Raw genomic sequence first — 27,281 nt, forward strand, 5'->3', positions numbered from 1 at the left:
ACAACACATGAATCTATCTTGCACAAATATTTTCTTCAGATCAGCGGGGATTACAAATGCTCTATAATTTACAACTGTCTCTAACTATATTTGACAAACACTGTAACAGTGAGAACAGAATGTCCACAAAGGATATTGAATAACTATAACAGATCTATGTTTCTCTCTGTCTGCTGCAATAGAGCATCTAACATCAGACACATATACATCAGAGTTCTTATGGGAAAACAAGACAAAAGCTGGTCCGGCCCAGCGCTGTTGACTAAACTGGACCAGTTCTACTCATCATCTCTTAACATGACTGCATGGGTCTTAGCAGCAATCTCCGCTCTGAGTTCTGCAGAACCTGTGAGACGTTAGGCAAGTCACTTCCTCAGAGGTAGGCTGGGCCTTACCTGTTGTCACCAGACAATTGCAATATAGGGCTTTCAGATACTTATCAGGAAAGAAAAAGTTATTATTTCCATTTTTGTAGTAAATGGTTTATGACTCAACAAAAAAAACTGGAGATTATAGAGGCTCTCACTAATGGAAATGAGTAATTTTTTTAATCAAAACTCTGATCTTCTTTATTCTACTCTGTACTGCTAATGAGAAAGCAATTTGTCTCAAATCCAAATAAGATAAACTTAAATCCCTTAAAAAGGAGACTTTGATTATACTGTAAATCAACTGATATAGAAATATAAATGGGGATGTGTGTGTACGTGTGTGTGCATGCGCAGGGTACATGCTCTAGGGAACGCTTATGGAGGAGCCAGGGCAGGTAAAACGTGCATGATTTGAACCCTCTGATTTTCTAATAAAGCAGTAAAATGAAACTAGATGTATGACACACAAGAGCAAGCAGGGTTCTTGTTAAAAGCCTCTTACCAGTTTTGCGAAGGGGGAAATCGTCCTTGCTTCCCTGCGCCCCTGGTAACGTGTATTTGTAGGATGGAGACGTCCCGCTAAGGGGTGGAGAGCTTTGATCCAATGAGGTGTGGTGAGCAGCCCTGCAAGAGACAAAGAAGGGCCCCCGTTGATTCTGGAGTTTGATGGCATGTTGGTCAGCAGTAATCACTTGCACATGGTGGACACGCGTCTCAGCTGTGTTTATGTTCTTTCTTCTCAGTGTACACAAACCACAGCCTCACGCAACCACGTTTGCTGCAGCGCGCTGCAGTGAAGGATGTGACGGAATGTCACAGGATTCCAAGGAATGCCCATCCTGGACTGGCCATGCAGTCCCATAGGCACATGTGTTTGCTCACTGACAGAACTTACCCACGCTCTGAGTTTTCGATAATCTGAGACTACTGGATTAAGTTTCCTTAAGTCACACTAGTGAAAAGTTGTCATCTTGACCTTTAACCAACAATGTGGAACTAGCAAGGTCAATGTGTAGACATCTCAGGACTTGGCTTTCTAAGAGCTGCTAGGAAGCGCATACAAGAACATGAGGGTGGCTTTCTCACTGAGGAGGCAGTACTGTGCCAAGAAATCCTCAGGTCTCCTCCCTTGGAGAGCTGTTCTGAAGACACACATATCACATCATTGTTCTCCAATATTAAAGTGTGATTTACAACCATTTTTCTCTTTCTTGGATGAATACAGTAGGTGCTGTAGTTGTGTTACCACAGCATATGTTATAGGTATGAATTTAGATTATTCAGGGTCAGTAAACACCTACAATTAATTTATAACACAAAAACAATGGACACGGCATGGTGTCAGCACTACAGTGGTTACTGCACCAGTCTCACTCACTGGAGTCAAGCCTTCTCAAACTTTAACTGGTTATAGCTTATCTAACTACGACCAGCAAACGTTGTATCCAACTCAGATCCCATAAATCAGTGGTTCGTGCTTTTCTGGAGTATCACAATACTCAAGTTCAATCCAAGGACTGCAGTTAACATGTGAGAACCATCTGTGACAGGGAGGTAATCGCTTTTGGGCCTTAGGCTAAGGTCATTTGTGATAGAAACGTAATTCAGAAATTTGTGGAAAAACTGAATCAAAACACAAGTTTATTTTGGTGCAAAATATTTTTGAAATCATACATACTTTTTTCATGATAAGCACTTTAATGAACTTTTTAAAAAACCCAACTGCACACCAATTTCAGAATTTTATTCACAAAATAAATTTATCCATCAATTCCATTGTTAATGAACGTTCTAAAAATATTTTTCATATACTCAGCAAAAGAGCTAAAGAGTTTTCAGCTAGCAAACTGCAAGGAGATGCTTCCCATTATAAAATGGCATCATCTTTCTTAAAAGAGACTTTACTTTTGAAGGAATTATGAATCAGTTATGAATTATAAATGTGAGATAACAAAATGGTCTTCCTGTCAAAATATTTTGCGATGCTAATTGAATGCTTCAACATTTCCCTTGAAGACTGGTGTCTCAAATGAACCAAACTACGTAGTAGAAATCGAGTAGGTAAGTTTTTAAGTACTTATGAAACATCCAGGGCTGTTCTGTTATATAGCTTTGAATGGAAAGAAGGAAAGACATGTGCAAAAAAACAGGCTTGTAAATATAGTAACTCTTGAACTAGAACTCCCATGATGCTGACAATTTCAATGCAACCAAATTAGGTATCTACTTGCTAGAGTTGGGGATTATGTTCTGCGCCTGCTTCCCATCTAGCTTCTTGTTGAGATGCACTGCTGGAAGCAGCAGAAACCGGCTGCCGTCTGCAGTGCCATGTGAGACACGTGGATGTGGTCCCACCTGCTGGCTCCAGCCAGCCTGAGCTAGCACACCTGTGGCCATGTGGAGGCGTGAACCAGCACACAGGATTTTAAGCTCACGACCCCCAGCACCACCTTCTGTTGCTCTGTTTTTCAAAAACAAACAAACAAACAAACAAACAACGTGTATAAAATAGCTCTGACCTCCATTTTATATCTAAGTGAAACAGAATCAGAGTCTGCTAAATCTTCAATCTTTTCTGCATATCACAGCTGAGGACAGAACAAGTGAATCTCTATGCCCGATCCCGTATGTCAGCTACTCACTCAGAAAAGAACCTATCTAAAGACTCTAGAAAAGTCTCAGGAAAAATGAAAAGTGAAGCTTACTTTGATGAAAAAAAAAAAAAAACAGAACTCATGCACAGCTTTTCTATAATCATTTATTTTCCATGAACTTTCTGGGACCCCTGGCACAGATACTGTCTGTGCCAGCCTTCACAGCACTGCTCCTGGAGGGCAGTTCTGAATAGCCTCAGTTGACAGAAAAGGAGACTCATCCTTAAAGGATGCAAGAAACGGCCTCAGGACCACTGAGCGATGGCCACCCCAACGTTTGTGAACAGGCTGTGCAAGTCCTCAACGCCTCCCCGACAGGTTACCCCACTCCCACACGTGAAAACTACCAAACACCGCACGTACGTGTACCAGAGCTTGGGATGGCGGCTCACGGAATGATTTTTGCCATTAGCTGGAGTGTCTTTTGTTGCTGATTTACTCAACAGGAATTCTTGAAGCTTCTGTTTCACTTCTGTGCTCGCCACTGCCCCTGCAACACACACAGGCACACGGAAACAGAGGGACATCGTGAGTCGGGGCCTCACAGGCTTGAACACATTTCACAAGAACCAAACAGCAGTGTCATTGCCAGAAAGTTTCCTACCAAAGGAAGAAAGCAGTGCCTAGCCAGGCTGGAACAAATGGCACAGGGATGCTTTGTAACCACTGCTTCAACTGCCAGTTTTCAAGAGACCATCAATGACTTAGTTAATTGCTTTTGCAGAAAGGGAATTCCCAGAATTAATGTGTTTTTCAAAATACTGCTGACGTCCAAAATAGTTCTCGAATCAAGAATTTGGGGGGGAATGTACCAAGTCCCTTAAATACATTAAAGTGATCCAAGTGGCTGGTTCGAAAAAAAAAAATTAACTTTTCTTTAAACCCCTCTGAGAGTTAACCAAATAAATATTGCTGACAATTCCAGGCCAAGTCATCACATTTTAAGCCTCTCCTCGACCTGATTTTGAACTGACCTCCTACACAGGACTTATTTGGTTATGTCTCCCTCTGGTGGAGAATTCTTTCCGCTGAGCGTCTGAGCAAGCAGACACTGCGGGCAGCCAAGGCTTGCCTTCCAGAGCAGTCATTGCTTAGGCATGGGGAAGGAAAGCATTGTGAGCCCATGGGGACCTAACGATGATCCTTAAACCCAGCAGCTTTTGCTGGACAGAAAGCAGCACCTCTGCCAACATAACGCTATGCTGACTTTCTGAGATGCTCTTGCAGATTAAATAAGGAGGGGGGCACGGGTGAACGTCAGGGCTTTACGACTCATTGTCTGAATTACAGACAGAAATTGGGTCCATTGGATTGCACTCTATCAGGCTCCTTCCGAACGACGAGCGGCTAGAGATGAGGGGAGAGTCCACCTGTTACCCTGGCGCCTCTTACTTTCTCGTCCTCTGTCTTTGCCTCTGAGAGGAGGAAGTTGCTGATCTCTGCGACGCCTCTCTACTTCCTGTTCTTGTCTCTGCTGCTCCAGTTTCTGCTCTTTTTCTAGGAGTTCTTGCTGTTGTTTTATGGCTAGGAGTTCCTGTTGCAACTTACGAGAAGAGAAAGACATGAGAGTGTGCAATTTCTTTAGGTTTCATTGTTAGTACTGACTCAAAATGATGAGCCTGTGGAACGTGTGCGCTTTGGTTTACATTCTTACACGCTTTTCTCCAAATTAGCCAACAGAACACAAGCAACTAGGCCCACAATGGCCTTCTAACATGTCGGCAAGCAAATTTTCTCCGTTCACCTGCACTCCCACATCAAAATTAACCATTCAATTCACCAAGGTCATTTTGTTTCTATCAACTCTTTAGATCCTTTTCTTGTTTTGCTTTGTGCACAAGATGGACATGAAAGACAATGCCCAAAACTCAATTTTTACAAAGTTTCTTCATGATACACAAATAATGGAACCTTCAGTTGAGAAATGGCATGGAAATCATCTAAGTGAACAAAAATGGTCCAATGTGAGTTCATCTGGAGGAAGTCTAACTCCTGTCCTCACATGACTTGCTGAATATACAAATAATAAACCTTTTTGTTAGATTTCTGTTAAATGCATCTTTAAAAGAACATGTCATGAAGCAAATAGAACAAATGCTAAAGATGTTTTAAAAACGTGTAAGTTCTCAAGACACCAATGCAATCAATGTATCTCTATATATATATTTATATCCATATATCAATATATCTATAACAGGTTCTTCTCTAGCAAAAAATAAAGTTATTCTTTCCCCAGGACAGATAAAGCTTCAACAGTCAGGGAAGTCTTGCTTCCATCAAACAACACTTTAATACCCTATTGCTTGGCTCTCCAAAATGGTTGAATTCCCTGCCAAGCAACGAATAAGATGAACACCGGAGCATTCTTAGCAGCCGTCTGGTTCTGTCGGTTTCCTGTGACATAGCTGTGCGCATGGGAGGAGAACTGAAGATTCTGATTTCCATGGGCTCTAACATCACTAACACCTACAGGCCTGCTAACGTGCTGAGCTGTTCAGAACTGGACTTGCGCGTCCTCCACTTAGAGGAAAATCTGCCACACACATCCACGTCCTACGATACGTGATACTCAAGCATGTAGCACACTAATTATTCTTACCAACTTTAACAGCAGATTCTAGCAACATTCGTGAAGAAATTGGTTTTGGCTTTAGTAGGGTACATAAAACTCTGAGTTTTCTACTGAAAAATAACAGAACGATATAAACATTTTCTAAAGAACAGCATCAGAGTTGCTGTCGACTAACAGAAAATCGACACTCTATCAACCAGGAAAGCCTCATCACTCCTGGGAGGACGGGATTAGAAGCATTTCTGACTGCTCCTAAGACCACAGTTTGCAGTTTCGGCCTTGGTACAGCAGTTCCTTAGTGAATGACTCTAGGTGTTACACTGTAGCAGACAACACCTAACCTGTTAAACTCTACCTTACCATTGATGATACAGATAACAGAGTTAGACAAATTGACTTAGTACTTCACCCAGAGCTCCATGTCTTAAGGAGTCTAAAACGCTTATAAGGATCATATTTACCATGCATTACCAAAAATTGCAGAAATGACATTTTAACAATAGGAAGAAGTTTACTCCTCCATTTACAAATGTTCTGATCTTGAGAGTGGCCGGGTGACTTAGGAGGTTTGAAGACAGACAGGGCAACAGGCGGGGTAGATCTGGAGGCAACCCTTACTGGTTGTCTACCTTGAAGAAAAATTACTTTATTTTTCTCCACTTCAGTTTGCCAAGTAGAAAAATGAGATGCTTAAATGTAATGCAACAGAGGTTGATTATTCCAGAAGCCAAAGATTCACAAAGCTAATTCACATTTATGTATCTTATACAAATAAAGTGTTGACGAATGACAAACATTCTTCCAGCATCAAGCCTTATCCCCAAGCAACTAACAAACAGAACCTTAATGAATTGAAGCAAAAACTTATTCATCTTAAAAGAAAGATTTAAGTATGTTTTTAGCTTCTGCAAAAGCCATCTATTACTTTAGGAAACTATATTAAAAGCTAAAATTTCCTTTAAGCTATCTCAAAATCATTTATTCCTTTTTCCCAATATTTTCCAGGTATCAATACAGCTAATACACAATTGCGCTTGGGCCAAAGGTATGATAAGTGTGTACTTTTCACAATTAACTTTTGAGTAAAATCAAATACAATCTCAAAAAAAAATTAACTCCAGAATGCACCCAACATAAAGGAAGGAGTGACTTAGGAGCACTACCCTGCACCCAGAGCGATATGACTCACACACAGCAGCAAAATAAACTCCAGAGATCCTTAGATCTTCATGTATGGGGAGCAATGTAATTTGACTCATTCATCACTGCCATCCCACTGTACCAGGACAGACTGGAGGAAGAGATCTAGACATCAATATTCCCATGATCGTTTCAAAGGTCAAGCTGCAATAACATTTCAGCATTCATTCAAAAACAAGTCTACAAACTCAATGAAGGGTACCCAATACTTCAAAACAGAGCTATACACTACACATCCCACAGAAGACCCAAAAGAAAACTTTCACTCTTCTTTCCAAGATATAGTTTAGATGATTAACATTTAAAGGTTCTTCAAGTTCACTAGTGGAAGAGAAATCGACCTATCTGCATCATGTATTTTGGAAAATAATACAGATATGCTAGGTTGAGGAAATATCTTGTAGAGGTAGGAATGAACATAGCAGAAAAGACAGCATCTTTACCTTCTCAAACATTACAGTAGTGAAGCAGCTAAACTACAGAATGTTCACCTAGACTGGTCAACTGTATGTCCCCACCTTAGTGTGCATGTGCTTAGTAAGCACAAAACAGTGAAACGCTTGTAATACAAGAGACAATGGCATAAATGTAACAGTTTGCATTAATAAGTTAGCTTACACTGAATACAATTTTGCAGGAGCTGCAAAGAAATATGAAAGTTTTATAAATATTTACTACTTCCAAATCACTATCATAATACCCAGTTAAATACATATTTAAACATATTAGAAGTCTTCTTCTCAGATGACATTTTTAAAAAGTTGAAAGACACCGTACAATTAAAGCCAAGCAATGTCTATCTCTAAAGATAACAAAATAGACAAATATAACTAGAAACATCTAAAATAACCTGATAATAACACAGGTCATCATAAAAAGTTTGGATATGGATATATTTCATCAGGAACGGTTTAAAGAACTTAAGTCTAAAATCGCCAAATCCTCCCAAAATTCTCCCAATAAATTCCTTTCTATAGCCTATAAAAATATTGGGAATATTTGTAGCAGTTTCCCTACACATTAATTCCTTGAGCTCTTTTTATTATGTTATTACCTTGACTATATATATATATATATATACATATATATATATATAACAATTTTTTTTCTTATTGGAAAATAAGGTCATGTTTAGAATGTCAACATATAGACCAAGTTGAATGGAAAAAAAATCTCTGTATTCACAAAAGGCACTAATTCATCATTTCCAGTCAATGGTGTATGCGTATTCTTTATATAAATATATGTGCCTTTTGGAGAAAACACGAGGTACAAAGCAGAATCATGGAGGGCAGGATCCCAAATGAAGGTAGGAGTTACTCTCCCTCCTTTGGACAAAGGAGCAGCAGAGGTCCTGCTGTGGCTGCCACGTGGTCTGAGGGTATCTTCCTGATGCACATGCCCTGGGCACTTAGGTAGTGTTGAGGTGTTGAGCCGTTAAGTCTCCTGAAAGGTCAGTAGGTCCTGGGGACCCCACTCTCAGAAATGCATTCACATTGTACATGGGGCATCAGTATCATCTGGTGGGAGGAGACTGGTTGCCCTGAGAGACCGAGAGAGAACAGGAGTGCTACCAAAACCTCAGCTTCTCACCCTGCCATCTCTCCCTTCATCCCCTCCTGTCCTCTCAGCTTCTCACCCAAGTTGTGATACTTCCAAGAGAGGAGGTCCTTGGCCAGACATTGACATCCTCCTGCTTGACCTCTCCAGGCCCAGAATCATGGACCAGGCAGGTCACTTTATAAGCAATCCAACCTATGGCATTTTGTTGTCATTTTAAAACAAATAATGGCAGCCCTGCTAAACAGGCAAGCAGGTGCTCAGCAGATACTTACCGGAAGTTTTCACTAATACATTTAACATTTCTTCATAAGCAGTGTACTTCGGGGTCTTACATCACTCCCCCAACCCGGTGCCTGTGCAGGGGGCACTTTCTGCCAGTGTCATGGTGCAGACACCTGAGTGGGAAGGTCACAGACAAAGAAACATCTGCTACCTTGATGTGCTCCTGAAGCTGAGCCTGGTGTTGCCGCGTCAGGTTCTCATGCTGCTTCTGAAACTCGGCGATCAGGAGCTGCTTCTGGATCTGCTGCTGCTGCTGGATGAGCAGCAGCTCCTGCTGCAGCTGCTTCTCCCGCACCACGGGGTCCACCACAGGCATCATCATCCTGAGGTCCGTCCTCAGGTCCAAGGGCGAGATGGGCTCCAGCCCCACAGGAACCTCTGACTTCACATCCACTGTAGAGCCAGGAAAAAGAGAAAGGGAGTGGGGGCAGGGTTAGGACCGGAGCACAGGAGTTCCAGAACAACCTAGAAGGCCGTGCACCCCGCACAACCAATTTCACGTGCACGACTCTGATCATTTCCTGCCAATGACCCTGAAAGGTCTTCTGTGCACTGGTTGTGGTGAAGGAGCCAGATGTGAAAGTTCACAGAGCAGTGCTCACCCGTGGAATCTTTGCATTTCCATTTCCCAAAGAGACAACCGCCATTTCTCACTGGTATCAAAGACATTCAGAAAAATGTCTTTTGCTGGTCCTCTTATAAAAACCAAAATAAGGTAGCTGTTACTGAATGCTGCCATATTTGAAGGAAAAAAAACTTTCCTCACAACCGAATTTGAGCACTTCAACTGCAGTCGGAAGATGTGATCTGCCTTGAACAGTGAAGCTTGCACAACAGCTACAGGGTTGTTGGACCCAGCAGAGGAGGAATAGAATCTGCATTTTAATGTGGTAGAGGAGAATAAACCACAGTAAGGGCACCAGACCAAAGGGAAGGAGCGAAAGTAGCCAAGTGTCTAAGTGCTGTGTTTCAATTCGTGCGTATCTCCGTTACCTCATTCCTAAAATAAACAGAGGAAGGATGTCAGGAAACTTAAGGATTTAGTGAAAAAAAAAAATACTAACCCAAGTATGTCAACAAGATGGGCCACTCTGAGAATCACAACTGAAGGTAAACTTTTACATTTGCAAAAATTAAGCCAGATACTGTGTGTCTAATATTCCTAGCACTATCCTAGCAAATGAAAATGGATGCTTCCTAATGAAGTGGTTTGATCAGGAAAACCTCAGATAGGGGAGAATCCAGAGACCCCCTTCTTTATGACTGGCGTCTGCTGTGATTAAAGATTGTCTATGCTAGGCCCGGCGGCGTGGCCTAGCGGCTAAAGTCCTCGCCTTAAAAGCCCCGGGGTCCCATATGGGCACCGGTTCTAATCCCGGCAGCTCCACTTCCCATCCAGCTCCCTGCTTGTGGCCTGGGAAAGCAGTTGAGGACGGCCCAATGCATTGGGACCCTGCACCCGCGTGGGAGACCTGGAGGCGGTTCCAGGTTCCCGGCTTCGGATCGGCGCGCATCAGCCTGTTGCAGCTCACTTGGGGAGTGAATCATCCGACAGGAGATCTTCCTCTCTGTCTCTCCTCCTCTGTGTATATCTGGCTGTAATAAAATGAATAAATATTAAAAAAAAAAAAAAGATTGCCCATGCCAAAATGGTCGCTGAGTGTCTTTAGGATGACCCTTCTTCAGGAGGCATTAGCAATGTGTGGCTAAGGAAGGAAGACAAGGGTGGGCTCTGGACAATCAGAACGTGCAAGGAGAGTCCACGGCAAGTGGGACTGCCTGGTTTCTTGGAAGAGGACATCCACTCCTGAGAGTCACCCGAAGTATTAGTGAGATATGAAAAGGAAAGAAAACAGACAACAAAGAAGTAACCCAACTTGTAACTGAGAAAAAAATAAAGCCATTTGGAAGATTCCAGGTCTGGAAACAACAGGAACAATTCAGACTCCTTCTGTAAATGGAGTTTGACATCCGGGTTTGCCAGTTTTCCATCTCTGCCTGAACAGTTTGCGTGGCTGTCCCCGTTCTCCTGTTGGCCTGCGTATCTCTGAGGAAGCTGTCAACTTCCCAAGGTCTCAGTTCCCTCTTGTGTTCATTGGGAATAATTACAGCATGGAATGAATGAGGTCACATACCCAAAGCATTTAAATGGCACACAGCACAGCCATCCACAACTGTTTCTCTTTTGCTGAAATGACCCCAAAATGGGAATTTTCTTTGTAACGATGTAAATCTTCAATAGGGAGTGATTAACAAGACAAAAGAAACTAGGGACACATATGAAAATAAGATGGTTTAGAATTTCTAGTGAATATTAGAAAATAAAAGCACTAACATCTTCATAAAATGGGCAACAACAAAGAATGCAACCAAAAATCACCTTCGCAAGCAAAACAAACGCAAGTTAGTCATAAAAATGGAGCACCATTAATGAGCCCAGAGCACCATACCACCAGCCGCTGAGTATTTCTACCGTTGATTCCAGTTTGCCAACCCCAGACATTTACAGCAAGGGAATAATGTTGACAGAGAAAAAACGTTTAATATCATATTGTTTACTGGAGTATTCTTAGAATCAAAATAGCAAAAAAAAAAAAAACCCAATAAAACCAATTCCATCCATTTGTTAGAAAAATACACAAATCTCTACAAGAATAAGTTAAATAAATAATACATTAAAATGCTGCTACATTAAGAAACAGGAATAAGCTTCACATAGAGACCATGATAACTAATTAAATTGCCTAGATAAGGGGCACTGTATTTAAATATTTGCCACCGTAGTTTAAACACTGCTTGGAATGCTTGCATCCCATATTGGAATGCATGAACTTCATTCCCAATTCTAGCTTCCTACTAAGTGCACCCCAGGCGCCGCAGTGAAAGCTTGGGCAGTTGGGTCCCTGGCACAACTTGGGAAGACCTGGATGAAGCTTTAGCTCCTAGCTTCAGCTTGGCCCAGCCCCAGATATCATGGGTTTTGGGGGAGCCAACCAGTGGATGAGACAACTCTGCCTCTCTGCCTTGGGAGGAAGAGTTGGCAGGGGAAGGTATCATTGTATTATCAGGATTCTATCTATGGACTATACTGAATCTGCTCTGTTTGCATTAACATCATATTAACATGGAAACTGATCATTGTGTTATAGTAATTACCATGCATCTGCATGCATGTAGTAATTATCCTGCATTTACAGTGACCTCAAGAATTTAGCATATTAATAAATTCCTCAAAAAGATTTTAAAAATCCATAAAATTTTTTGAGGCAATATATATTTATGGACCTCTTTAAAGCTCCAGGTTTGGTTCTAGCTGCTTGGCTTCAAAATATTTAAAATGTTTTTGAAATGATAGGAATCCCAACACCTCTGCCCATTCTGCCCCCACCCCATGAGCCTATATTGGAATTTTTAATTATGTTGGTCATCAAGTTCTTATAATAAAAGCTTGCATCACAGACCTGTAAAATGGTTGCACTCTGCATGGGAATACAAAACATTCTCTCTCTTCTTCTATTTTTCCAAATGACATCTAGTTCCAGTAACTAACTCAGGGGTTGACACTGTGTCACGGAGGATAAAGCTGCCATCTGTGACTGTGACATCCATCGGAACAACCCATTCCAGTCTCAGCTTTTCTTCTTATAACGCAGCTTCCTGTTAATTCACTCGGGAAAGCAGCAAAGGATGAGCTAAGTGCCTGTGTCCCTGCCTCCTCCATGGGAGACTGGATTGGTGTCCCAGGCTCCTGGCTTTGTCCTGGCCTGGCACTCATTGTTGCAGCCAATCAGGGAATGAACAAGTGAATGAAACATCTTTCCTCTGTATGTCACTTGGCCTTTCAAATACATACTTGCATGCATTCATATATACAGACATAAATCTTATTTAAAAAAAAATAGGTAACTAACTTAGGATTTCAAGACTCCAGGTTGGGGAACTACAAAGATAGTACTCAGGTGGATTATAAGTCTACTGTCTATGAATTAAGGAATCCTGACTTCAATTTTTTCTATATATTATGGCTCTACTGGCTAATCCTCCATCTCCAAGTGCTGACATTCCATATTCATGCCAGTTCTAATCCCGGCTGCTCCTCTTCCCATCCAGCTCCCTGCTTGTAGCCTGGGGAGGCAGTCGAGGACAGCTCGATGCCTTGGGATCCTGCACCTGCGTGGGAGACCCAGAAGGGGCTCCTGTCTCCTGGCTCTGGATCGGCTCAGCGCCAGCAGTTGCAGCCATTTGGTGAGTCTGTCTCTCTTTCTATAAATCAGCCTTTCCAATAAATATAAATAAATCTTTAAAAGAGAGATTTATTTACTAAAAGGAAGAGTTAGAAAGTCAAAGACAGAGAGAAAAAGATCTTCCATCCAGTGATTTACTCCCCCTAATATCTGCAATGGTGAGGGCCAGCCAAGCAGAATTAGGTAACAGGTTTACCTACTACACTACAATGCTAGCCTCAGATGTTACAGCTTTAAATGGTAAAACATGATATGCCCTTGCTTGCTATCTGAATCACACAATGTGTGCATATGTTCATGTATATAGATTAGTATCAATCTTGGGTTGCTTAACCCTGGTTATTTTTCAAAGTATTGATCAAAAGTTTACTGTGGTTCACTTATGTCACTTTAATGAAAATGGGAAACGATTTCTTAATAAACCAGATTTTGGTGACCAATGCCTTCTGGTGAATGATGATTGTGAAATAAAGTAATTGTGACATATTTTGAAGTAATGAAGATCCATCCGACTTATAGAGTACAGGGCCCAGGACAGAACTTGGGAACCAAAGCAGCAGAGTAACATGAGACTCAGAACGTCACCTTAAAGGGTTGGCATAACTCCAAGTAAAAGCAGCGCTTGTTAATGATTTATTTCATTTCTTTTTACATTACAAAGGCAAATGAGAGCCTTCAGTTTTTACAGGGAAATCTTCATAAACAAAGGTCAGACTTTAACCCCATAAAGACAAAATATAAAAAGTCAAAAGTCCCTGGGGTTTGTTCTTGCCAGCTCTCGCATTATTCATAAACTACTAACATGAAACCACTAAAAAATGTTAAAAAAAAAAAAGATAAGTGCGTGTGTGTGTGTGTGTTGGGAAGGCATCTTAAAGGTTTTTGGGGGGCTCGGGGTGGTGTCCCGGCCAGCCTCTGAAACAGTTCTTGTAAACCTCAGAGGGTAATTTGACTTCTTAACCTGCTATCCCAACAGAAATGATTGTGTCTAACTGTTGCCTTTGTTCAGGCACTAATCACTAAATTGTGAAAAATCACCCTCAACTTACAAAAACTGCTCCTGATTATAAATAATTGCCCAAGACTGAGAGAAAGCGGCAGGCAAGATCCCAGTCTTTCATCCAATTTATTCAGCAGCAATCCGCATTCCATTTGTCTAGACTAAATATAGCAGCGTTTATACAAGAAATCAATAGTGCTCCCAGGGAGGGGAGCACGGGCATGAATATTTCATCAAACTCGGAGAGCAATGGCAATCAGCAAGCTGCTGGTCTGTGCAGGTCATCTCTGGCCTGCTGGATTTGGCCCCTGGTGCTTGGACAATAGCTCATTTCTGCCTAATCATAACTGTATCACAGCCATTCTTTCCATCTTTAACATTAATTACACAGTGGGTGACAAAGGCTCATCATTTTCCAAAAGGAATGGTGGATTTTTCTTACATCTTTGGTGACAGGCTAATAAGCATTCCCAAAAGCAATAACAGTAACATAATGCCAGGGTTGGGATTCCACAAGTTATAGTCCCTCCGTTATCACAGAATGTGAAAGAAATGTACTGTCCATAGTTGCTCTATTATAAGCAGAAATAACATACTTACCAAAAAAATTAGCTTCCTGTCTGAACAGTGATGAATCTCTACTCACAACATCTCTTATCTGGGAACATGCAAATTCCTCACAAATTACTTAGAACAGGTGGCCAGCGACACATGAATTAGAAGGAAGTTGACAACAACAAGTAAGAGTGCTACAGTTAATGGTAATCATGGTTGCTTGTCTCAAAACCTCACAGCACACCTGAGAACGGAACTGGATACAGTTAGTTTCATTTGGACTCACCCTATATGTCTGAGATCGCAAATACAATTATAATTCTGTAACTATTCTTAATATATGTCATTCTGTTGCCCAGAGCCAAATTATGCTTGAGTTCTTTATACCAAGGGCATGGCTGTACTAGCATGTGTATCAGCAAAGTAACAGAGGCAGTAAAATGTCAAGATAGGGGGAGAAATACACATTGCTCTACATCCAGTGTGCTTCTTCTGCCACTCCTATCATAGGTGGAGACCTGTGAGAGTCTTGGCCTGCTGACTGTGCACACTGAAAAGGCTGCCTGCTTCAGTATCATCCAATCAAAAAACAGCTACCACTGGTAGCGCTGAGTCCAGAACTGACTACGGAATAGCTGCCTGCATGTAGCTGAACTCAGAATTTCCTCAGAGGATGACACACAAAGGTAGTATAAGCACATGGCAAATTCCACAGAAGGCGTAGACATCTTCTCTATTACTAATTGGCTCATATCTATGTTGCTTAGCTGCAGGATTTGCTCTTTAACTTGGCAGGCTGGTTCTATGAAACACAACAACATGTGTCTTGCTGCTCTCATGTCATCTCTGAAACTCCAGGACCAGGATAGGCACTGACGTTAGCTCACCAGGTAGTGCCAGCAAGAAAGCTTCCTCTCCTGCAGGTTGAGTTGCCTGGTCCTGCTGTTTTCAGTACTTTTTCGACCAAACCAGAATTCGTAAGAACTGACAGTGGCATCCGGTCCCGAAGAGCAAGTTACAGAGTTTCAAGTTTTGACAAACCAAACTCTTTACAGGCACACGTGCAACTGTTTCTACTCTAGTCAGAATATCCCAAGGTGTTTATTCTATAAGCCTTCTGCAAAGGACACGGATGCTTTCTGGAGGACTGGCTGAAGGCTAACCTGTGGGTAGCACAGTGTGCCTTTGTGCAACCATCCCACCTGTTTTAGATTCATCACCCTCTGGAAGGCTCTTCCAGAGTGCTCAAGCCAAAATGCCCCTGTTTGCAGGATTCTTCCATGAGTTTTCATTGCTATTGCTTTCATCCATGGCTTAGTGAAGTCCCTGTTGGACCCAGGCTTCACCCCCATCACTTCACTTTCCTTCCGACAACTTTGGTCTGGGAGCCAATTTGTTCTTTGTGCTAAGATGGATCACAGGGGGCTGCCACATGGGAAGGGGTCAGACACCTGGTCAAGGCTCTTGGCCAAGAGGGACAGCGGTGGACATGGGCTGTGAGATTGTCAAGAAGAGCCTGTCACCGCTCTCTCATCTCTTAGAAGTTACTATCTCATTCTTTAGGCTGCTGCAGCCCTGGGAGCCACTCCTTCCCCACGCAGAGTTCTGGGAGTTTGAAGGGATCAGTGCATGAGAACAAGCAAGCGGGGTGAAAGTGAAGTTCAGGAGTCTATCTGCAAGCATGATCAAAGTGATTTGGGGGTGGACAATTGGTGCCACATGAAGATGGCGTTCGGGATGCTGGCATCCCATGTCAGGGTGCTTGGGTCTGGTGCCAGCTCTGCTTCCAATTTCACCTTTCTCTAATGCAGTGCCTGGGAAGACCCAAACAATTCCTGGCTTCCTAACTGCCGTGGACTACCAAGACTGTGATTCAGGCTGCTGGCTTCAGCCTCAGGTGCCATGGACATTTGGAACTTGAGCCCATTTAAGAATGCTCACTTTCTCTCTCTTTCTATGTTTCTAATGAAGTACAAATATTTTTGCTTCCGACTGGGGAAGAAGTTGGCCTAGTGCTTAAGTTGTCGCTGTGACTTCCTCATCTCATACCAGAGAGCCTGGGTCCAGGTCCTGATTTCGCTTCCAATCGCAGCTTGCTGCTGAAACACCTGAATGTAAGAGACACACACACAGCAAGAGATATACAGGTAGAGATCTCCCCTTCACTGGCTCACTTCTTAAATGCCTACAACAGCCAGGGGCCTTGTCTGCATCAGAACAAAGCAGGAACTCAATTTAGTTTGCAGACCACTACTTGAGCCTCCCAGGGGCTGCTGGAATAAGAAATGAAGCCAGGACACAAACCCACACATTCTGACATCGACTGCTGTGCCAAAAGGCTACCCAAATTGCCTACGTCCTTCTACATTCTCCATCTTTCAATCTACATTAAGTACTATACACTAAATTTCCTAAAATACTATTTGCCCAACAAAATGCATCACTGTTACCACACCATCTAGGCTTATTATCTGCTACCTCTCAAAACCAATTTCTAAGGCACAATTTACACTAATTCTCTTATCCATGTCTTCATTCCTCACCTATATAACTGAAGAAATCTTTTTTTAAATGTAACCTAACAATATGCTAAATTTCATGGAAATAAAGGTGAGCAGCATGGTTTGATGCCTGCTCGTCAAGAACTCACAGGTCAGCATCCACCACAGGTAGTGAGGAGGTGATGAAGTTCTGAGGATTAGAGGCACTTGCTGCAAAAATAATCTACTATGCTATTATTTTTTTTACAAGAAGAATTTCAAAAAGAGAGAAGTCATACATTATTTCAAGAAGAGTCAGGAAAGCCTTTACAGATTTAATACACATGCTTGATGTTCCCTATGTCATTAAAAGGCATGAAAGATGAAAGAACAGTACGTGAAAAACAAAAGCAAAACAAACATGCAAAATACCAGGAGCAGTGGATGTGCCTCAGTGAGTTAACCACCACCTATGATCCTATGACGCTGGGATCCCAGAGCGAATACAAGTTCTTGTCCCAGCTGCTCTGCTTCTGATTCAGCTTCCAGATATTGTATCCAAGAAGACAATGAACGATGATGCGAGTACCTGGTCTACTGCCACCCACATGGGAGACCTGGCCCCTGGCTTCAGCTTGGTCCAGTTACGACCTCTGCATTCATTCGCAGACAAACCAGCAGAGGGTAGACAAATGCTCGCTCTCTCTAACCCTACTCCCTTTTCTCTATGTCAATATCAATCTGCTTTTCATACACACAAAGTAAATTCTTTTGGAAAAGGAAAAAAAAATACTGCAACTGGCTTGACGAGATGGGATCCTGTTTGGACAGGTGGTATAAAGTCAGAAAGGTAGGCAGGACAATTCACTATTCTACAAAGCATGAAGTATGGTTGGAACCCCCAGGGGGAGCCATGGAGAGCCAAATTTACTCTTAAAAAAAAAAAAAAAGCCTAGCCAACTACTTCTGAGGGGTTCAAGACACTAAAACACTAAAATAAAATTCCATGATCTTATTTTGTGAGCATCATCCAACACCAGATATTTTAAGGTAGAAGCGAAGCGTGAAGAAAAGCTTCTGTCTGGTGGGGGTGGAAAGTGTGACAGGACAGAGAGGCTAAAGAGAGAAACCGACTACCTCTCTTGAAACCTCTCCCTCTCACCTGTCCCACCTCTGTCCTTCTTTGTCCTCCCTAAACCCCATCACCCACCTCTTCTCTGTCCTTCCCTCCCCTTTCCTGCTCCCACTTTCTCTGTGTTTCCAACTCCTCCATAAGACTAATGATTTTAAACCAAAGTGGCCAGAAGAGGGAAGAGTCTCTTGCTTTTAGCACCTTCTCATTCTCTTTAACTAAAATTCATTGAAACCACCTTAAAATCCTGTGACAACTTCCCAGTCCTGTCCTTTATAACAACAGTTTTAAAATCATCAAATACAATGGTGTTATTTTCATATGTATTTTCTCCTTCACATTCTTTGGCTGTACTGTCATGAAGGCTGACTGCAGAGAGGGCCATGCTTGGGACCTGCGTATATCCTGCCCCTCTGGTCCTTTGTGGCACTACAGTCTCAGATTCTGGGCATTCTATTTCCCTGTCTAAAGAATACACCAGACACTGTACAGGGAGCTGTGCATCTAAAACAATACTGAAGGTGCTATTTCATACTTGACAGGAGCTACACCCAACATCTTTCACCCATTCTTGAATTCAGCAAATATGTATAAAGCCCGGTTAAATACTGATAATGTGTTTGGCCAAGAAGCGTAGAAAGCATGCCTAGAGGCCCGGCGCAGAAGCCCGATGGCTAGTCCTTGCCTTGCAGGTGCCGGGATCCCATATAGGAGCCTGTTTATGTCTCAGCTGCTCCACTTCCCATCCAGCTCCCTGCTTGTGGCCTGAGAGAGCAGTCAAGGACGGCCTTGGGACACTGCACCCATGTGCGAGACCTAGAGGAAGCTCCTGACTTCTGGCTTTGGATCAGTTCAGCTCTAGCCATTGGGGCCATTTGGGGAGTGAACCAGCGGATGGAAGATCTTTGCCTCTCTCCTTCTCTCTGCAAATCTGACTTTCCAATAAAAATAAACAAATAATAAAATATTAAACAAAGGAAGCATGCGTGGATGATGACACTACTGGTGGTAATTCTGGAAGCCCACCTGGCCTGCTTCAGCTTCTCTAGAACTTCGATGGTAGTCCATTTCCACTACGGCATTCGCTCTAAATCTGTCTTAAGTGTAGACACTCTACATGACTACTGCTAACCATGTGACCCATGTGTAAGACAACAGTTGTCATTCTCCTTTCCCTGGCACATGCAGCCATCACCACTTGTTTCCAACCAGTGATATTCCACTCTTTACTTTCTCCCTTTTATTTTCTAGACCCAGATGATAGAAGCAAACTTTTTATGTTAAACTGTTTTGGGAGGACATCAAGTCTCCACATCAGCACTGCCAGCTTTACCAACTTGATTTTCTGAAACTCTCCTGGCCCACAGAAGGTAAGCGGAGGCTCATTTTCCATGTAGCTGGCTTGCTCCTGCTTCCTTTCTAACGTCTGCTTCTAGCATCACCACAACCTCTCCTCCCCTCACTGAAGCCACACTGATCAATGTCTGGCTCTGTAAACATGCCATACTCTTCAAATTTGGGGGATTCTCTTGGTATTTTCTCTCCTGCTACAACCTGACACTAGTCTGTTTATCTAGGCTGATTTTTACTTATCACTCATATTTTAGCTAAAACATGACTTGATGTCTTCCTGAGTCCATTGAGTTGGCCCATTAATTACCCATAAATTTACCATTTTCAATTGCCCACCTTCCTTTCTATTCTGAATTCCACTGGGGTAGAGATTGCGACTTCAGTGCCTAGCATAACATCACAACATAGTAAGCCCTCCTCCGTGCGAGCCTGGAATGAATGAGTGAGTGACCGTGTAGATGGCTAATAGCCACAAGAACGCGACGGGAACAAAATCAAAAGCACCCATGCACATTTTTGAAGTACAAAGTTCTAAAAATCTAAAGCAACTTTGATTGGGATTTTTGACCATGTGGATTGCAGATACATATACTGCAACATTATGCCTTAAACTAAATTTGACACATGACTTAAGTTTCGCACAATAGTGAAGTGTATGTAAAAAATCCTACAAGTTTTTCCACTCAAGCGTCATTTTTGCTAGGCTCTACCGTATCTCTTAAAACTCGAAGTGCTGAGATGACAACCATCCCAGCTGGAGACGAGGCCAGAGAGGAAAGTAAGTGGAACAAGTCTGGGCTACATGCCTCATTAGGAGTCACTGCGGTCACCTCTTGGATTATCTAAACAATAACGCTTAGTACATATATAAGCACCTCGTGTCCATTAGTGGAAACTCATTCTTCACGTCTCCAATTCGAAAGACGAAGAATTCAACTAATAAATGTAATCACAAAAGACAAATCCTCCTAAAATTATTCAGTCAAAGTTATCTGACATTTTGTCAACAAAAACCAACAGCTGTAAAACCCTACAATCCTTCCTAGTGAAGCAATTTCATTAAACTATGATGTTGTAGAAGGCACACTTTTTTCTGGACAATAATTCCAAAATGGAAAATGCCTAACATCAAAAATGACAAAACAGAGAGTATAGTTTCAGTTTAATAATAATCCTGCTGAAATTTTCACGTTAGTAATAGAATAATCTTAAGTGATTCTTAACTGATTTTCCTCTGTTACTGTTTGTGATAGAATCATCATAGAAAAAAATGAGTAAATAGTCAAATATGGAAAGAGTAATTGCTTGAGCAAGAATTTTTAACGTGATTAGTTCAAAGATATAATTCTCCCTCGAAGTGATTCTGTTCAAATTACATGTCTGTAGTAGCTTAAAGTGCACTAATACACGGCATAAATGAAAAGAAAATAAATGCAGAAAGCAATCTGGTCTTTGAATTTCCATTCTCTTATTTCCCAGGGGTCTGAATAGGAAACAAAAATAACCACAAATGACTAAAATATCAGTAGGCCTTGAAATATCAACATTTAAGTTAAAGCGAGCTAACTTTTAATCAAAGTCTTTACTATTTTGATTTACTTAATTCAAACTCTCTCTCTGCAAATATGCTTTTGAATTAAGTAGTCATAACAAACCCTAACACAAACATGAATTGCCAACTGGTTTGTAATACACACTGCCGTGTTTGCTAGCTATCGATCCTTTGAGCATCGACTCAAAGCTTTCTTGAACTCTGGGCATTATGGAAGTGAAACCAAGTAGTGCAACTTAAAGGGAATAAGGAGTGAAATGACTAATTTACTTAGTTTTGAAATTTAAGATAAAAATTTCATCTGATAGAAAGGTACCTGAAACTAAAACATTGAACAGATGAGAAATTTTTTAATTTATTTATTATTTTGAATTCATTAATTACATTGTATTATGTGACACAGTTTCATAGGTACTTGGATTCTCCCCACCCCTCCCCAAACCCTCCCACCATGGTGGATTCCTCCACCTTGTTGCATAACCACAGTTCAAGTTCAGTTGAGATTCCCCCATTGCAAGCATATACCAAACATAGAGTCCAGCATCTTATTGTCCAGTCAAGTTCAACGGCTTCTTAGGTATACCCTCTCTGGTCTGAAGACAGAGCCAGCAGAGTATCATCCCGATCAATTAAAAGCTCCAACATACCATCAGCAAAAATTTACATCATTATGGAATTAATTGACACAGTAATGAGTAACCAATATGTTAAAAATAAATGCGAGTTCTTAACCACCTTCTGTGACCACCTCATTGACATTTCAATAATTTTAGTGTTTTAAAAATAGGAAGTACATGTATAACTTAAGAGAGTCATCAATTTAGCCACATAAACTCTCCTCGCTGGCACCTCAAGCCAATTGATATTCAAAGAACCTGCAGTGAAGACGGACCTACTGCCCCTTCCCATATTTTTTTCCTAGACTGATAGTCAAAACTAACTACATGATTACCATGTGAGGATGGCTGGCAAGGCCTCCCTCTCCTGAAGATCCAGTGTCTAGGCCAGTGGGTCCCTTGGGGAACAGGGTGACACAGCAGGTCTTGTCAGCTCAGTAAATCCCAGTTGACTTCTATGCTCACCAAACAACAGTTCTCCCAGACAATCCCTCTTTGTGAACAAATGTCACCTCTTTCCTCAGCAGATGAATCCTTTTCACAGTGTCTTCCAACACTTCTACCAGAAATCACAGAACTGTGTGCTCCTCCACTAGAAAAAGTTTTATTTTGTTTTGTTTATCATCCTTACCTGCTGTCAACAAGAAACAACCATCCTCAACCAACTGCAAAAAAAAACCTCAAGATCTTCTGAAAGCCTTACTGCTTCATAGCATTGACGCGACAATGGACAAGAGCACTTGAAAAGGTTTCGAAAGATGGAATTAAAGGGTTAACGGAGCTGCGGAAGCTAAGCTGTGAAAACACCAGCTTTCCACTTACTGCCCAGCAATGCAGGAGGGCACAGGCAAACACAGTGGGGGCTCAAGGGGTACCACCTGGCTCTCAGCCTATCACTAGCATGGGAGACCTGGGTTGGGTCACAGCTTCCAACTTCAGCTATGCCCCAATGCCAGGGTAGCACCTACATCTCAAATAAAAACTGTTTTTCAAAAAAGAAGTCCTTCTAAAATCTCCACAATTTGGGGAATCCAAAATTTAGGAATAAATAAATAAGTAAATGTGTGTGTATAATGTATATTATGAAAAAAAACTACTCAAAATTTTTTGAACCATATACATTTATCTTTTAATGCTGTTTCCCGAAAAACTGTTCAAAGTGCCTTCATACATTAAAATATGCGGGACAAATAGAAAAAGAGCAGAAAACACAAATGTGACGCCTCCCTTCTTTCACACTTTGATTCAAACGTCTTTTTAAAAGATTTATTTGCTTTTATTTGAAAGGCGGATATACAAAGAGGAGGAGCAACAAAGAGGAAGATCTTCTATCCACTGATTCACTCCCCAAGCAGCTGCAACGGTCAGAGCTGTGCTGATCTGAAGCCAGGAGCCCGGAACCGCTTCCAGTTCTCCCATGCAGGTGCAGGTTCCTAAGGCTTTGGTTTCCAAAGCTTTGGGCGGTCCTCAACTGCTTTCCCAGGCCACAGGCAGAGAGCTGGATGGGAAGCGGGGCCACTGGGATTAGAACTGGTGTCCGTATGGGATCCTGGAGCATTCAAGGCGAGGACTTAAGCCACTAGGCTACAGCGCTGGGCCCTTGGATTCTAAAGTCTTTTACCCTTCACCTCTTTTAGCTTTCACTCCTTCAGGATGAGAACAGAACTCAGCTGCCTCGTATGTTCTGAGAAACTCTCTACTACCAATAATAATAATAATAATAATAATAATGTCATCATCTTGTTCAAACTTTCTATGTAGGATTGCACTGTCTTGTATTTTAATTTTTTTTTCTTTGAATGGCTTGCTAGACACTTTCTCCAAATAAAATCTTTGAATAGTTCTCACATATAAAACCAGGAAAGAATATGTTTGTGAGGAGGGGAGGCGAGAGGAGGAACTAATTCCCACCCTCACCCCCACAAAAAAGCACACACTAGAATCCATGGAATTCAGTTTGAAAACCTCTATTCTAAAGTGACAATTTTTTTGGTTACTTATTCTGATAGATTCAACAGGTGCAAACCTCCTTACTGCTCTTTCAGTGAAAAAAAAGACAGCTTTCTAATTTTACGAACATTGGAACTGTGGGAATTTAAGGACTCTCAGCTCGAGAAAACTAAGCTCCACTCTGCATATAACTTGGGCTAAAAGCAAATGTTCAGACAGAAATTCATCTAACATTGCATCGTTTAAAGACACATACAGTGGACTGGCAGATATGTTCTAGTTACTGCCACATGGTGGCACCCTGTTTGCTCTTACAAGTACCAACTACCTTTTGCCAGGAGGCACTTCGGTTATGCGAATTCAAAAACAGTGAGTTTTCAGATCTTAAGCATCCACACGCAGAATGCTTTATAAAGTATATGACAATTCATTTGTCCTGTGTAAACCACTGGGAGTGTGCACTGCCTGCCACCTATGGAAGAACCAGGAAAACAAGTCTCATGTAAGGATGAGGAAAAGGAATGCCACAGGGCCCCGGGCCAGCATCCCACAGCCACCAACTGACGCAGCAACGAGGAGGCACAGCCAAGGCCAGGATCTGAACCACGGTTTCCATTCTGTTCCTGTGGAAGTTCCACAAACCAGCACCCATGATGCCCTGTTGAATAAGACTTGGTAGAACTAAGCCTGAAAAGGTTTTTGATAAAATAACATACAGAGTTTTCATTTTCACGGGGAAGAAATCCATGTTATGTGTTAATTGGCTATTTATTGCACGGAGAGATATGGAACTGAATACATTCCCACATAGTGTCAGGTGACTATAAGCACCTTCCCCAACATATGTATTCAAATGGTCTTTACACAATTTCATACGTAGAAAATCCAATTTGGTATTTTTACCATTTTCTCTTAGCGATACAATCAAACCATGTTGCAGCCACACACTTTGCTTTTTCTTTGCTTTTGTTCCCTTCAGTTCACCCTGTCCTTACTCTCTTACCTGAGATGGGCTGATTCACAAGAAAGTCTCCTACTAATGAAATTATCATTGCAGCTGATTAGGCTCAATCGCATGTGAGTATTTCAGAAGTAGGCATACTGGATCATAATTACATATAAACAATGTTAATGAGCTTTGAGTGGGCTGTTCATAAATTTGTAGATTGTCTTTTAATTGAAGAAAGTAGTAACAAAAACAAGAGGCAGCTGTTTTTTGACAGTGTGAGAAAAGATTTGACAGGATGATCGAATTTTGTGGCTTTTTTTTTTCTTAATTCACTGCTTTATTTACACCGTGATTCTCTGCACATTCTGAGAGAAAAATCTCCGGCTATTCAGAAATAACTCACTAGATGTATAAGAGTCTTCTCAAAGAAATGCCTGAACATGTCAGAACAAAATCTAATTTTGCATAAATAAATAAATGTGCATTAATTAGACACCCATAATTTGTTATAAGAAAATGCAATAATTTTTCTCTGCAGTTTCTTTTTAATTAGACTCATTAAATTTTTATTTCTGGCTGAACACTTAGCATCTGTTTACAGAACTAGCTTGCATTGAGAGAACTGTCAGCGTTATAGAACAGGTTTCATTTTTTTTTCAGCACAACTTGGACAGAATCAGTCTGCAATTTGAAGTGGCCCACTCAGCAAAAGCAAAACTACCAAAGCAATAAACTACAGAAACTAGCAAAAGGAACAAAAATGACCAGAATTCTGTAGAATGATGTCAGCAATCTCTGGCTAGAATGAAATACATGGCTGTTGCCTGCAACCTGAGGACCACTCAAGTGGTTGGGGGAAAATGTTTAATAGAAAAAATATGCCATGACACATGAAAGGTACAAGAATTCCAATGTCCCTGCTCATGAGGGAAGCAGGACTGGCCACTCGGATTCCTCTCCGTGTTATCCTCCTGCAGCTGGTCTTGCCCTGCCAAGGCACAGCTCGGTGCCACCCTGAAAGCAAGGCCTGGAAGTCAAAAACCTTTACCATCTGCCCCAGCAGAAATGCTGGCCCACACAGCTGCCCAGATGCTCGTCCAACTTCTACTCTCACCACAGCCCTGTGATGATCTAACTTTCAGCCTTCCTCTCCATATTACTGGTTTAATGTGAAAATGGGAACACTTATGAGAGCTGATTTCATCAAAAATAAGTACGAAACAGAAATCGCTGACAAAGAACAACCCATAGGAAAGCAGCACTGAGGGCCTTGACACTCTGGCCTTCACTCGAGGCAGTCAATGAGAAGACAAAACACCGAAAGAACAATGCCCTTTTTTAATGAGCAGGGTGTGCTGGACCAGCTCTGAGTTTTGCACGGATTTTTCATGGCAGGGAGCCGATGAGGGTAATGAGAGCTGGACCAGCCATCATAACTCTGCCAAGGTCACACAGATAACATTGTTTAATTCTCTTTCACATATTGGTTAAACACTTGGAAAGTGTTCACTTGCTTAAAATCTTTGTCCAACAAGTTTCTAGGAGTTAGACATGTCTATAGTTCTGTGCTTTTGGAACACTTAAATCTGTAAGAGTAAAGCTGAACATCTTTTCATTTGATGACTGTTTAAAGTCCCTGTGTAACCGCCTCGTGGACTACGGTCTTTTTGCTTTTCTATTGGTTGAACACTGTAGTTAGTAGAACTAACCTTTGACTACCATGTAAATTAAAAATGTTATCTTAAAAATAAAATGTTAAGCTACAATAAAAAAATGTTAATTGAAAGACATTGTGTAATACTCGGTTTAAAAAATTTCAGGTGGATTCCCCCTCCTAAATGATCTTTTTAGCATGAGGCAGAGATAACACATCTACAAAACGCAAAGTGTACAACAAATACTGTCCAACTGAAATATGTTAGCAAAACACAGCAAAACACAGACTGTTCAAATCTATGTAGGATTGCATTGTAACTCCCAGGCTTACAAATATTAAATCTATGTAGAATTGCTAAGTAACTCCCAAGCTTACAAATAAATATGGGATCCATTACCCTATATCTTAGAGAAATCAGCATTGAATGAATTTACCAGAGGGATGCTTGGAAATTAAAGGACATTGAGTTTATTTGACATTTAAATTTTATTAATAATGTGTGGGTTGATTTTGTTTATACCGAATATCTTCAAACGCTGAGGTTTTAAAGAACCATCATATGTACCTCCAAGCTGAATAATAAAAATACAAGGTTGGCTATTACACTCCAACGATAGATCTGTAGCCAAACCACTTAAAAAAAAAAAAAGTGGTGCCTCAAACAAAATAATCCTGGTTGTTGAGTATTGAAAGGGAAAAAGCATATGGAAAGGAATAGTTACCCAAATGTTCTCCCAGATATTAATATAATTTTAAATTAATGTAACCCAAGATCATAAGAAATACATTGCTAATCATAGAGCTTACCAAAGCCATTCTGAAGCCAATGGCTTTTATTTATTTTCCAGAGTTCATAATGTTAACTTAATATGATTTGGATCAGACCAGTAGAACATTCAACAGCTTGAGAATGCATTATTCCACAAAAATTTGTTGTAATCTTTTTATAATCCTTGAAACGAATAGCTTAGAATTTGCAATCCATGAAAATACAAGGAAATACATATTAGTAGGGTTCATTAAAAGAAATAAATAAAAAAAAACTGATGCAGTTTTTCTTGCTTCTATGAGAAATACACCAGTGTGAGGAATATTCAGGTTCAAGGCCCGTGCTAGAACAGAGGAGTATGAGGTTGAACTGCACGTGATT

The 27,281-nt window shown here is 41.3% G+C and overlaps 1 protein-coding gene across 8 annotated transcripts in view; it reads right to left on the bottom strand.

Moving 5' to 3' along the window:
* Nucleotides 1-27,281, bottom strand: part of HDAC9 (histone deacetylase 9) — an 834,677-nt gene that overhangs the window by 352,298 nt on the left and 455,098 nt on the right. For 6 of the 8 annotated variants that reach the window (XM_058677964.1, XM_058677968.1, XM_058677970.1 and 3 more), the window contains 4 exons: nucleotides 8,794-9,035; nucleotides 4,418-4,568; nucleotides 3,389-3,515; nucleotides 874-995 (listed from right to left, as the gene is read on the bottom strand). In XM_058677964.1, coding sequence (XP_058533947.1) covers nucleotides 874-995; nucleotides 3,389-3,515; nucleotides 4,418-4,568; nucleotides 8,794-9,035 — 642 coding nt within the window. The remainder of the gene's footprint in view (nucleotides 1-873; nucleotides 996-3,388; nucleotides 3,516-4,417; nucleotides 4,569-8,793; nucleotides 9,036-27,281) is intronic. The other 2 variants (XM_058677966.1, XM_058677969.1) reach the window with 1 other exon arrangement.

This window comes from Ochotona princeps, chromosome 20 (assembly GCF_030435755.1).
Source record: "Ochotona princeps isolate mOchPri1 chromosome 20, mOchPri1.hap1, whole genome shotgun sequence".
Classification (NCBI taxonomy): domain Eukaryota; kingdom Metazoa; phylum Chordata; class Mammalia; order Lagomorpha; family Ochotonidae; genus Ochotona; species Ochotona princeps.